General features: G+C 35.0%; 1 protein-coding gene across 1 annotated transcript in view; it reads right to left on the reverse strand.

The window, feature by feature from the left end:
• Nucleotides 1-14,671, reverse strand: part of EEA1 (early endosome antigen 1) — a 137,356-nt gene that overhangs the window by 47,841 nt on the left and 74,844 nt on the right. The window contains exons 11-13 of the mRNA XM_007468199.1: nucleotides 8,864-9,202; nucleotides 1,610-1,759; nucleotides 470-589 (exon numbers count right to left, since the gene is read on the reverse strand). Coding sequence (XP_007468261.1) covers nucleotides 470-589; nucleotides 1,610-1,759; nucleotides 8,864-9,202 — 609 coding nt within the window. The remainder of the gene's footprint in view (nucleotides 1-469; nucleotides 590-1,609; nucleotides 1,760-8,863; nucleotides 9,203-14,671) is intronic.

Consider the following 14,671-nt stretch of genomic DNA (forward strand, 5'->3'; position numbering starts at 1 on the left):
ACAGGGAAAGACATGACCAATAAACAGTAAGTTCTATTGTAGGAAATACAAAATGTTATTTTTTTACTGAGGTAAACTAAACTGAGAAATTTTATTTGCATTTTTAATTTCTAAAATAAGGTATTTTTAATAAACAATAATAAATAATTTATTATGTATAAATGACAATTTAAATAAATATTTTATTTAAATAAATTTAATAAATTTCTTTAACAGAAATTTAATAAATTTTAAATTTTTATATAAATTTATAAGTAACAAGTCTATTTATAATAAATATTTTTTAATATTTTAGAAAAAAATTTCAACAGAGCAATCAAAAGAAAATGATTTTCTGATTATCCAGATACTGAAAATTATCAAAACTCTTCATAATCAAGTACTTTGCATTATCTAGTTTCACCACAACAAAAGGATAATGATTTGGTTAATTTTTGTTTAAAAGGCTAAAAATTCAAATACTGTTTACCTGAGCTTCACGAAGTTTTGCTGTAGTGCTTTGCTGAAGAGCTTGTTGTTCCTGATGCTGTTGCTTTGTTTTATCTAACTGATGCTGCAATTCTGTGGAATTTGTTACCTTTTCCTTCAACTTAAAAAAAAAAATGAAGACTGTCAGTTGACAACTTAAAGGCATAATGCTAGCATATAAATATCTGGTAGTACTTCAGATCTCACAATTCTCAAGTCTGAAGAGAAAATTCAATTCAAACAACAGATAAAAATCAACTTTAAAAGCAATATCTCATTACTTATAGAATCGTAATCTCATGATTAAGAAATTATTCCTTATTGATTCTCATCCTGAAAAGTATAATATTCTTTCTCCAGGTTGGCATTTAGTTTATTATTGTTTTTATATACTAATATGATCAAGGAATTAATTATATATAATTAATTATATATTTTTAATTAATTATATAATTATTTTTGTAACAGTATCAATATTTGTTTTACTTTTTTCACAACAATCATCATTATCACTTATTGGGAAACAACAGCATGATCTACCACACTAAGATTTTGGGTCTAGAAGAAAATCTTTTGCTGAAGCTACAGATTTTAACTCTCAGGGTTTTTTCAATTCTAATAAAAGAAGTACTTTAATGATAACTTTTACTTTAACCAAATAGCAGTTACCATTTTTGCCAACTACAGCTTAAATTAGGATAGCATACAATCTTATGTTTAATTTTTAAAAGAGAAAATCCTTAAATGCAAACTCAAAGTTTATATGCACCAACTACATGTCATTAATGCCCTCAGCAACTGTTCATTTTTCAGAGTCATTAGGAATTGGTCCTTCCTGGATAGGAAGACTCTTCTTGAGCAGCCTGACAGGTTCACCCCGAGAATTTATCCTGCCTAAAGCTGAAGAGTAGCCTTCTTTGCACATTTCTGTTGAGAACTTTAGGGAATACAATCACAACAAAATGACTTAATGCAGTTAATAAATAGGACGTTTTAACTGGGGAGAAATAAAAGTCCCAACTTAAAGTTTAAAACATCCAATTAAAGCTCTTGACCATAAAAAGATTAAAAACAATATTTAAGATGCCTCAAATCTATCAATAAATGTACTAATGTAAACTCATTTGAAATGCGAGCTTACCTCTTCTTCTAAACGAGAAAGTTTGAGCTGTAGATCAGCCACTTGTTGTTCTTTATCCATCAGCTTTTCACTTGAAAGCTGTCTCTGTTCCTTCAGCCTACCATGAGCTTCCCCTAGTTGGCGCTCTGTCTCCAGAAGTTTGCTATGTAACTTTAGAAAAGGAAAAAAAAGTAAGTACCTATGTATAAACACACCTACAATCACCACCATTACTACTACCACCTACTTTCCAAACAATGTTTTATTTTTCACCAATATAAAAATAATATATTAATTTTCATGATACTTTAGAGGAACCTAAGATCCAACTGAATTTTAATCACATAAATTATGACTCATAAAACTGTAACCAAACATCACAGGTTTCAGGGTTTTTGCACTCTTTAAAAAAAAAAACCAGCAAACCTAAGGCTCTTGTTGAGATATAAGTGCTGTAATCACTTGAGGAACTTAAATAAAACAAAACTTAAAAATTAAGACACTTAAGGCACATTCAGACCTATTCCACTGTAGTTTTTAGAAACCCAAAGTGATTCTTGTAGTTTTCCCATAATTATGAACCACCACAATTGACTTCTTACATTTGGGTACTGAATAGAGCACAAAGCATTCTCAAGTCCTCAAGCTGGCACACAATTTCTAAATAAAATAGAGGAAAGAACAGTTTCTTAAAATATTAGGTGATTCTCATTCATTAACTTTAAAATTGCCACCTAGCTAAAACTAAAGGAGAAATTTCCTGGAGCTAGAACTATCACTTTCTCAAATTCCTTATTTTCACTAATACTACCAGAAGTAACAGCTGGTTTCTCTTAGAACTATCACTTTCTCAAATTCCTTATTTTCACTAATACTACCAGAAATAACAGCTGGTTTCTCTTGTGGGATTGGCTGGGGGTGGGTCCATTTAAAAGAAAAAAAAAGTTTGTATTAACTTTAGAAGAACTACTGTACAAGTGCTGGGAGTACAGAACAAAAAAAGAGTGGCATGGAGATAAAGATGCAAGACATTCGGCAAAGCTTACACACTAAGAGTACTTCTACACCCCAGCCTCATAACACATTAAATCAAATCTCAGCATGTGCCTCAGCAAAACTGGAAATTAATAACAAGCACTCTACACAATTGCTTTCAATCAAACCCATTCGTGTTAAATCTGAAAATATTAAGAGTCTATAGCCTTTGTGTCATATATATACTTATATGCTCTACACTTGCATATTTCTCCATAAAAATTCACAGTTGGCAAGGAAAAAATAAAGTTCTATCAGAAGAGTGGACACCCACTATTTTCTTATGCTATGAAGCAACCTGCAGCTGTCAAAATATATCCTATCCTCAATAAAGAAAACCAAAGTGGATTTCTAAAGTAAAGCATGCTTCAATCTAACTAAATCAGGAATCAGTAACAGTTAAAGAAAAGACATTTATTTTATTCTTGTCTTAAGCCAGCACCCTGACATCTCTCCGTTTTCTTCTTCTTCTTCTTAAAATGCAGTGAATTAGCACTGTAGTAACTACCCAAACCCTCTCCTTCTCACTACAAGAAGTAGATCCAATCCTGGTATGTGAAAGCAAAGGAGGCCTTCAAAGTAAATTCATATTTCAAGCATCTAAGTGCTTGATCTCTTACAGACAGGCATCCCCTACATCTAGTTCCTGAACTTGTTGGATAAGAATCACCCAGCAATCCCACTACTAGGTATATACCCTGGGGAAACCAGAATTCAGAAAGAGTCATGTACCAACATGTTCATTGCAGCTCTATTTACAATAGCCCGGAGATGGAAACAACCTAAGTGCCCGTCGTCAGATGAATGGATAAAGATGTGGCACATATATACAATGGAATATTCCTCAGCCATAAAAAGAAACGAAATTGAGCTATTTGTAATGAGGTGGATAGAGCTAGAGCCTGTCATACAGAGTGAAGTAAGTCAGAAAGAGAAGGACAAATACCGTATGCTAACACATATATATGGAATTTAAGAAAAAAAAAATGTTATGAAGAACCTAGGGGTAAAACAGGAATAAAGATAGAGACCTACTGGAGAACAGACTTGAGGATATGGGGAGGAGGAAGGGTGAGGTGTGTTAGGGCGAGAGAGAGACATGGACATATATATACTAACAAACGTAAGGTAGATAGCCAGTGGGAAGCAGCCGCATGGCACAGGGAAACCGGCTCGGTTCTTTGTGGCTGTCTGGAGGGGTGGGATAGGGAGGGTGGGAGGGAGGGAGACAAAGAGGGAAGAGATATGGGAACATATGTATATGTATAACTGACTCACTCTGTTATAAAGCAGAAACTAACACACCATTGTAAAGCAATTATACGCCAATAAAGATGTTAAAAAAAAAATAATAATAAAGGTATTTATTCTTGCAAAAAAAAAAAAAAAGAATCACCCAATATCATTATTAACACAAAGATAATCAGACTTCTCCCCTAGAAGTTTAGATTTAGTACATTTGAGCTGAAGCCCAGAAATCCATGTTTTCATAACAAGAATCAGATGATATTTAGTTTCAGGAATCATTTGCCAAAAAGCAACACTTTAAAAAGCAGAAGTTTTGGGCTTCCCTGGTGGTGCAGTGGTTGAGAGTCCACCTGCCGATGCAGGGGACACGGGTTCGTGCCCCGGTCTGGGAAGATCCCACATGCCGTGGAGCAGCTGGGCCCGTGAGCCATGGCCGCTGAGCCTGCGCGTCCGAAGCCTGTGCTCCACAACGGGAGAGGCCACAACAGTGAGAGGCCCGCATACCGCAAAAAAAAAAAAAGGCAGAAGTTTTCAATCTCAACTACACAGTACAATCACAGGGGAAATATTTAAATGCCCAGGCCTATGCCAGAAATTATGGCATAACTGAGTGGAGGGTGAGGCCTTGATATTGGTAATTTCTTAAATTTCCCCAGGTGATTCTGGTGTGCAGACAGAGTGAAGAACCACCAAATTAAAGATAAGTGTTGCTCTGGATGTAGAAAACAAACCTATGGTTCCCAGCGGGTGAGGTGGGGGGGTGGAATAAATTGGGAGATTGGGATTGACATGTACAGACTACTATATATGGAATGGATGGCTAGTGAGGAGCTACTGTGTAGCATGGGGAGCTCTACTCAATACTCCTCTGGTGGCCTATATGGGAAAGGAGTCTAGAAAAGAGTGGATGTGTGGATGCGTGTGGCTGATTCACCTTTCTGTGCACCTGGAACTGACATGGTATTGTGGGTCAACTATACTCCAGTAAAAATTTTTTATTAAATAAATAAAGATAACTGTTGCTCTGAAGCGAAGATTTACTAAAGGGGTGAAAAAAGAGATATTATATATTATAAATAACTGTCATTCTTTACTGTACAATCCTGATAAATCCCTGATCTTTAATAAAGAGATGAATCTCAAATCAAAGCTGCCCAAGGGTGTAAGCGGGCCAAGATCCCTTAAGCCATAATGCCTATATCATTTTAGAGTAAATATGTTAAGGAAAAAAAAGGATAAACTAAGAGCAAAAATAATACATCCTGGAATTATTAATAGAATGGTCTATCCTAAAGTTACATTTTGAGATATACATACATGTATATGTTCTCTGAGAAATTTAGTTTTGTAAACTTATATACATAATTCTTTATTCATTAAGTTCCAATTAATGTTTGCTAAGTGCCAGGCCCTATTCCCAATGCTTCACAAATATTAACTAATTTAATCCTTATAATAACCCTATGAACACAGTTCCATTCTTATCCTCTTTTTGATAGATGAGCAAACTGAGGTACAAATTAAATAACTTGTCCAAGCTCACACAGCTTGTAGGCCACAGAACTGGAACTCAGAAAGCTGGTTCTTAAATCCACACTCATAAACCACTATGCTATTTGAGATGGCATGTTAGATAATTTTTTTAAATTAAGTTGGATATATGGGTTGGGGAGTGGGAGATACAAACTACTGGGTTAGACAGGCTCAAGGACATACTGTACAACATGGGGAATACAGCCAATATTTCATAATAACTGTAAAGAAAAAGAAACCTTTAAATATTGTATAAAATTTTTTAAAAATTAAAAAAGTAAATTGATGACTAATTGTTTAATTACATAACATCATTATTTGCACATCTGTGGCTATTTTAAAAGTGCTCACGGGCCTCCCTGGTGGCGCAGTGGTTGAGAGTCCGCCTGCCGATGCAGGGGATACGGGTTCGTGCCCTGGTACGGGAGGATCCCACATGTCGCGGAGCCATGGCCGCTGAGCTTGCGCGTCCGGCAAGGGGAGAGGCCGCGACAGTGAGAGGCCCACGGATTGCAAAAAAAAAAAAAAAAAAAAAAAAAAAGTGCTCAGGAACACAAATATGAAGAATATGGGGTACTTTGTTTTCAAGTCCTTTGTTGACAATTGACAGCTATCTATTTTTGTCAGCACTGATATGGGAGCTGAGGATACAGTGGAGAGCAAAACAAACCCAGTTCGTCCCTACACTCTTTAAGGATGCTGAAAAAAGGTTTAAGGTGAGGTTCACTTCCATTCTTCCAATAAATACTTACTGAAAGCTCTAAGTATAGAGGCTGATAGAGTACAGAATAAAACAGATTCCTCAAATTAAGTAGCTCACTGTCCAAAGGGAATGGCAGATAATATACAAGTAAACTAACTATACAATATAAAGTATTATAAAGAAGAAGCTTGCTGGAATAAAGTAGGGTCCAGAATAAATGGAAAATAAGCTATTGAAATAGAATGGTCCAGAAAAGCTTTATTGAGGAAACAATACCTGAGCAAGCCTTATGAAGAACTGAAATCAAGAACACTCTAAGAAAAAAACATGGGCAAAGGACCTAAGGCAGGAAAGTGCTTTGAAGTGTTGGGAGTGTTTGAGGAACTGAAAGGAGATCAGTATGGCTGCTTCACAAGTTGGAGACAAGCTTGAAAACAGACATAGTGTGGACCATACTACACACAAGTGCTTACATGACCAAGTAAGATATTTGGATTCAATTCAAAGTGTAAGCAAAGCCACTGAGGTTGTTAAGCAGAGGAATAAAGTGATATCCTTCACATTTTAAAACAAGGCTTCCATACGGAGAATAGACTAAGGAGGTCTCTAGAAAAAGGAAACCTGTAAAAAGGCTAACAGTAGCCCAGGTGAGCAATGGCAGCAGCTGAGATTAAGGGTGGTAGCAGTATAGATGAAGAGAAGTGGACAGATTTGAGTCATGCTTTGAAGGTAGAATCCAGACAGCATGCTGAAGAGAAGATAAATGGTATCCCTTCAAGGTCTTCAGTACAACCTCTTTATTTTGTACAGAACTGTGACTAAACCAAATAATTAGGTACATTCAAGTCTTTGAATTAAAAATATTGAGTAGGTTCTCAAAAATTCCTGATGCCCCTCCACCCTGACAACCAAATGAAACCCAAATTCCTCAGCCTGCTATTCAAAAGCCTGCATAATAAACTTCCAAATGCTCTTTGCATTCAAAATAGTCCACTACTATTACACACACCCTATCCTCAGAGCAAATGCATGTCCCTCCCCGGTTCTTGTAATACTTCCCTGCCTCTAGTTTACTTTTCTGCCTGGAAGACCCTCCTGCCTTCAAACTGCTACTTGTCAAAACCCATCCAATATTCACAATTTCAAGCACCACCTCTCTCTCACACAAAGCTTTTTTTGATCACATTAACAGGACAAAATGAAGTACAATATGAAGTACTATGGGGGGGGAGAAAACAGGAGAGGAACTCTTCCAAATTCCCATGGTATATGAGATCCTTTTATTTTAATTCTCACATTCATTGGTATAAGATAGTACTTGCCTCATCCTCAATGAGATTTACATAAACAGTAGGTACTGTTTCCTTTTTCATTTCTGTACCTCCTAATAAACAAGGCATAGTGTCTTTTAGAAACCATAAATGCCCCATTTGTTCATTTGAACTGAAAGGCAAATATCTAAGTTATATTTAAGTTATTCATTGATATCCCCAAGCCTCTGTTTCCTTTGATTATGAACGCCTGCATTTGTTCATTCCCTTACTTACTAAAACATCTGCTGATTAATAAGCAAAATGCCAGGCAGTTAGGATAAAAAATGAATAAGACATGGTCTCTGTACCTGAAGAGTTCAGAGTCTAGTGAAGAAAGATACATAAGTTATGATAATATACTATATGTGATAAGTAAAACAATCAAGATATGTAAATGCTTGGGCTTCCCTGGTGGCGCAGTGGTTGAGAGTCCGCCTGCCGCTGCAGCGGACGCGGGTTCGTGCCCGGGTCTGGGAAGATCCCACATGCCGCTGGGCCCATGAGCCATGGCCGCTGAGCCTGTGAGTCCGGAGCCTGTGCTCCGCAACGGGAGAGACCACAACAGTGAGAGGCCCGTGTACCGCAAAAAAAAAAAAAAAGATATGTAAATGCTTAAGCCATCTCTGGAGGGGGTGGTGGTGAGAAGTGGCAATATGCAGAAAAAGATTTCTGGAAACGGGACAAGTGGAGTAAGTTGTATTTATCAGGGAGAAGAGAAATAGGAAGAGTATCTCAGGCTAAGAAGACAGAGGACTGATGCCACAAAGCCAAGTATCACTGCCCTATAAATGAAAATAGTTGAAAATTATCAAAAAAAAAAGTGGCTGAGGACTTTAATCTCCCCCAAATTTCCATTTTTCTACCAACTTTAATGTTACCTATAAGAAATAATTATAATAGAGAATTCAAAAGTTAGGTTAATGGCAAAGTCAAAACTTCCATGAAACTTCTGAGAGATATTATTTACCTATAAAAACAGTTGTTAGGACTAATTTGTTTTCTTCTTTTAAAATATCTAATTTTTATACTATTGGTTTAAATATAAACCAATATACTATTGGTTTAACAGTAATTATATTTTTAAAATTTAGTAACAAGAAAAAAGATAAGCATTTTTAAATAAAAGGACAATCAACAATTTGAATTATAATAGCTAATACCTGCTGAGTACCTACCATGTACCAGGTACCATTCTAAGCAATTTATATGTATTAATTCATAAACACTTCACAATAATACTATATGATAAATACTATCATTTTAAGGGAAATTGAAATTAACAGAAATGAGATCTGACTCAATACTATAGGTTGTGAAAATTAAGAGTTATTTTTTTTAAATGACAACTTTTTTAATGAACTATATTATGATCAAACAACTGTCAAACACACTAAGAAGAAACCATAGGGGGAATTACAATAAATAAAAGTTAACAGTTCTTACTTGATTAATTTCACTTTGGAGTTGTAATCCATGCTGTTCCTTTTCTTCTCTCTGTTGTTGTAGCTGTTTAAACTCTGCCTTAAGATGCTGGTACTTGGTCTCCACTTCCGATAATTCTTCTTTGAGCTTTTGAGTAGCCTCTCCCTTTTCACCTAGCTCTGCCTGTATTCTCTGCAGTGAGGTTTCAGATGCAGATAACCTTGACTGAAGCTGTTGACAATCTAGGTCTTTTTGATGAAGGCTTGCTTGTATATTCTTTTTACTCATACATTCTTCATTACGTTTCTCCTCTAACTGAGTGTAGTCCAGTTCTTTCTTCTGCAACTTTTCAGTCAAGTTCTGAAATAACAATTTAACAATTTTTTTCTTTTCCTAATATTTTTAATTATTCTAATTATTCAAATAATCTTTAGAGCAATATCATTTCCTACAAAATGTTTTAGTAAATATTATAATATAAACACAGTGAAAATATTTTAATCGAGAAGAATTAAATTGTTATATACTAACTTATGGTTTTATTACTGGTCTACTTGACTAAGCTCTATTAATATAATTTAAGAATTACCAACAAAATTTTGACATAAAATGAAAACACTAAAATCTACTAACTAGATTCTTTAGGCTATGAAACATATTTATAATCTCCCATTTGAGTTAAAAATTGAAACTACCCCTCTATTATCAAAAATTACTTTAAGTAACAATATGGCAATTCTGATTTTTGGCTTTGCAATTTCATAATTGGTAAGAGCTTTAGCAATAACAATACCATTTACTACTCTAGTATGCCTGATTCTACTGATTCCTCATTTTTGCTCTCCTTGACAAACATCATTTTTAAGAGTCACAAGTTTAAGACTTACTCAAATTTCTTTCTAGGTGTGTAAAACAGTGATCTTTTAAAAAAATATCACTTATCTGCCTTATATTTGTTATTTTACTCAATACTATCAAGTACAAAATATAAAAATGACACCTCCAATCAAAGATCTGGATCAACCAGCCTAATCAAATGTTAAAGTCTGGGCTCAATGGAGTTTTTACTACTAATATTGAACATTTTTAGTCAAGATATTTACACACAAGATATGGATCAGAATTTTGACTCAACTCTGTAAGAAAGATAGCCAGGAAAAGAAGCCACTATAAGCACCTGATGAGTCAATCATGGACATTTATTATACTCATTTTTATATACAGTGTGCTAGAAGGGGATAATACAGAAATAGTGGAGGGCAAGCAAAACTTCTGGCCTTTAAACAGACTATAATCTAAATGAAACACATTTAAAAAATTTTTTCTAAGTTAAAACGTAATGCACACACACAGATTAATACAAAAGCTGTGCTAAATTTCTCAAGTGCACAATTTTTTTTTAAATGAAAAGAGCAAAGTCAGGTGGGGCTAACTAGTAAGTTAAAATCACCTGAAAACAAAGTTTGAACTTGGTAGTGAGAGGAGTTAAGGACAAGGTATATATACATGACTCATGCCATCTGCTCTATACAAAAAGACACAAAGGAACAGACAAACAAGTTGCAAGAGGGGACACAGGGGAGTAATAAATTTACATAATAGAGTGGGAAAGGCAGCAGTAATGGTTCTTAAACACATGTCTGAGAAAAAGTTCATTAATGTAAATTACCAAGTAGAAATATACTAGCAGTGTCAAAAAGATATAAGTATATGTAAGAAAGACAAAATGGGAGACAAAGTAAAAAGAGCACCCAGAAGTTTTCAGCAAAATTAGCAAAGAAATGTGTCTTGACTGACCAACAGACACAGAACAAAAGAGGTAGAGCCAAAAGACTAGAGAAAAAAATAATAATTTTGAGTCAAACTACTTGTTAGGAAAGTTCTCTTTTTATAAACACTTTTTTGTCTTACTCTAGTAACTCCACATCTTTCTTGACTTGATTTCATACTTTTTCTTTTAAGAAAATAATATTTATTTTAGAATTCATAAACTAAATTAAGTCTATTCATTGATCATCATAAATGCCTTGCATCTTTTCAAAGAAAATTCTAAGTTACTAAATTTTATGAATGCAACCATGCTCACAAATACTTGGGTGGGATATAATTTTAAAACATGCTACAAAAATTAAGTCTAGTAGTGAAGTAGTGAGCCTTCCTCATAGGCTTTACTCATAAAGTGCCCAGGTAATCCTACTAGTTCTACACATAAAGGACCCCTCAGACAGCTTTACTCTTTAAGAAGCAAAAATACATTACAACCATTCACTTTAAAATTCACTTATCCTAAAAAATTAATCAAAATCTTCCTGCTTTATTGCACATATGAGATAATTAAATTTTATTTAAAAGAACCTAAACCACTTTCTTTTCAAATAACCTAATCCACTCACATTATATATTTTTTATATGCAAAAGGTTTATATGCAAAAGGTTTACTATATCTAGTATCACAATATCTAGACTTATTATGGTCTTCTCATGGAAGCTGAAGCAAGAAGTCTAGTGAATACATGGTTTTTGACGATTGATATTCTTTTAAGTACAGTAGAATCCATTAAAGAAAACAGTAATTGCACTTTCACTTCTCCATATTAATCCTTACAGCAAAAGATGAGATAGACATTATCATCCCCATTCTATGGATGAAGAAGCTAAATCTGAAAGAACCTGATATGACTTGGCCAGGTAGCAGAGTCACATATGATGATTCTAAGTCCAATAAAGTTTTCACAACTCAATTCAGACACTCCGTGAGTCAATTCCGGCTTCCCAAAGCATACACTGTTCAAGTTTAAATTATAAAATGAATGTTAAGCTTAACTCATAACATAATTATCATTTGAGTAAGCAAAATTCTTTTCTTCCGAATGTCCAGTCCTCTTTTGACTTCCTCACCAATTGTTCTTTCAACATATTTCCTTACAGAGACAATTTCCCTGTATTAGACTCTGTTATTCACTTGTTACTAGCCCAGGTAAATGAGAAGAAATGCAAAAAGAATGGCACTTTTTATTGCTTGATAGCTTACAAAGTGGTTTCAAGGATATCATCTCGTTTGTTCCTCAAAACAGCTTTGTGAGAAAGAACAAACTGAACTACTTGTACCTCTCCAACATCTTATATTTTGTGCTCTTACATGTCCCCATGCCTTCTGTATCTAGCTCTCCAAATGAAATGCCATTAATCCCTCTGCCATGTGACATGCTCCTAAGCATCCTTAAAGACTAAGCTAAAGGGACTTCCCTAGTGGTGCAGTGGTTAAGAATCCGCCTGCCAATGCAGGGGACATGGGTTCAATCCCTGATCCGGGAAGCTCCCACATGCTGCGGAGCAACTACACCCGCGCCCGAGCGCCACAACTACTGAGATTGAGCGCCAAGAGCCCGTGCCCCTTAACGAGAAGCCACCTCAATGAGAAGCCCGCGCACCTCAATGATGAGCAGACCCCGCGCACCACAACTAGAGAAAGCCCGCACACAGCGATGACGACCCAACACAGCCAAAAATTAATTAATTAATTTAAAAAAAAAACAAGACTAAGCTAAAAAGTTATGTCTTCAACAAGAGCCTTTCCTGATTTACTAGGCAGTAAGTTAGGAAAACATCCACCTTGGTCTTGACTCAACTCTGTATCACAAAACTTACAGTAAATAAAAACAGTAATAACAAACATTCACTGAGGTGCTTACTCTAAGCCAGGCAGTGGTCTAAGCACTTCAACATCTATTAATTTTTTTAATACTCATATCAATCCTAAGAGGCAAATAAGTATAACAGTACTTCTTAGCAGAAGAGGAAAGAGACTTTGACAGGCTCTGGGTTACAGCCAGTCACTGACAAAGCTGGCATTTAAACATGCCTTTCACCACTGTACTATGCTGTTCATCTCAATATACCACTTTGCAATACAGTGGTAATACACAGCAATACAACTACTTGCCATATCTGGCTTCTGCTTTGGCCTATGAACATCTTAATACTGAGACTGTGGGAAAGCGGAGAGCAATGAAGGATGGAAAATGGGTAAGAGGTGAGACCCAAAAAATAACTCAGTCTCTTACAATGAACTATATTGATCATATTAGTAGCTTTAAATAAGCATGTGATTTTGTTCAGAATTTATATGGAAATAGTTAATTAAACTGAGCTGCAGAATTTTGTTTAAATGTCAGCATATGATTCTTATTAGAAACTAAAAAGGAAATATCTTCAAGATTCCTGGCTTGTTTTTAAGTTTTCAAAGCCAGTGATTAAAAAACACTGGTTTAATGCTGAAAATCTTGACATTAACAAAAAAGCAACTATTTTTTCAATTCATTATATTTTATAATGTTATCTATCCACCTTGATGCTGCCTATGCCCCACAAAAGCTGCCCAAGGCATTTCATTAATAGCCTTCAAAAGACCAGGCACAGAGATTTCCAAATTCATAACACTTGGATATCACCACTGTCAACAATCATGGTTTGCCAAGGACTTGGGTGAGGAGAGGTGGGGGAGCAAGGGTAATAAAAAAAGGTAGATGCACATCTGTGCTTGCTCTAACCAGTGAAAAAAATCCTAAACAGGAAAACACTTCGAAAAAAATTTTGAAGTCTTACTTATGTAAAGATTATTAAGATTAGTAGAAAATCCTATTATTCCCTAATCAAAAATATCCTAATTTCACCACACTAAACCGTCTTGAGTCCATGTATTATTCATAAAAAAAAAACAGTACTTCCTTTAATAGTGTGAATGTATATATGCATGTGTGAATACACACACACACACACACACACACACAATCTGTGCTTCATTATCCCTTATTAATAGTTTAATGCTTCAAAAATACAAAATAAATTACACTGATCATAAACATCCATTGTGTGTACACCTCTGGTAAATTTCCAAGAGGTAGAAGGTCAACTCTGAGCTCAAAGAAATTAAAAATCAAACTGAGGGAGAAAGATAAAACTAGAGTATATGTGGAAGTTTTCTACATATAGCTTGACAGGAGGGAGAAAAAGGGGCTAGGGAGACAAAGAGGTTTTCATAAAACGTAAAAAAGATTAAATTTTAAAAACCAGTCAGCACCAGGAGTATACGGAAAAATGGTCAATGGTAAACTGGTATAATTACTCTGGAAAATAGTTTGGGATCATCTAGTAAATTTGATTATGTATATAGCCTATAACCCAGCAATTTCACGTGAGACTACATAACAGAAATTCTTACACAAATGCATGAGATTTGTATGTGAATGTTCATAGCCGCAATATTTGAAATAGCAAGAAAAAAGAAAAACTGTGAAAAAATAGGAAGTATATTTGGGTCACTTCTGCTGCATACCAAATAATATAACTGTCATACAGAAGAGCATTTATGTGATTGAATTATAAACTGAGCTAGTTGCTTTTTTCCATGAAACACCATTTTTAAGAATGACAGACAAACTATGACTATTCAGATTTGGGGAGGAAGAAAATCTGTCACTTCAAAGGATAGAACTGATAGTATTGGTTGCCAACGATGAAATTCAAGCTTCCAAATGAAGCTTAGAATTTTGGAAAACTTGTATCCACCACCATGACCTTGACACTTCCTCATACCTACAAAGTATTCTAAGATTGATGGTGATATTGACAAATGTGATTAGTTTTATAGTGTACAATGAAATGTGTCAATATTTGGGAAAAAAATCTGCAAAACTCAGTGAACCAATATTTTCCACATGACTAATGCATAATGTTACAAAATCATGCCCAGGAAAGACCCATGCAAAAGGCAAGACAGAGAAAAAAATTTTATTGTTACAAAGTACAAAAACTGCATTACTATGGTTT

Source organism: Lipotes vexillifer, unplaced genomic scaffold, assembly GCF_000442215.2.
Source record: "Lipotes vexillifer unplaced genomic scaffold, Lipotes_vexillifer_v1.1 scaffold180, whole genome shotgun sequence".
Classification (NCBI taxonomy): domain Eukaryota; kingdom Metazoa; phylum Chordata; class Mammalia; order Artiodactyla; family Lipotidae; genus Lipotes; species Lipotes vexillifer.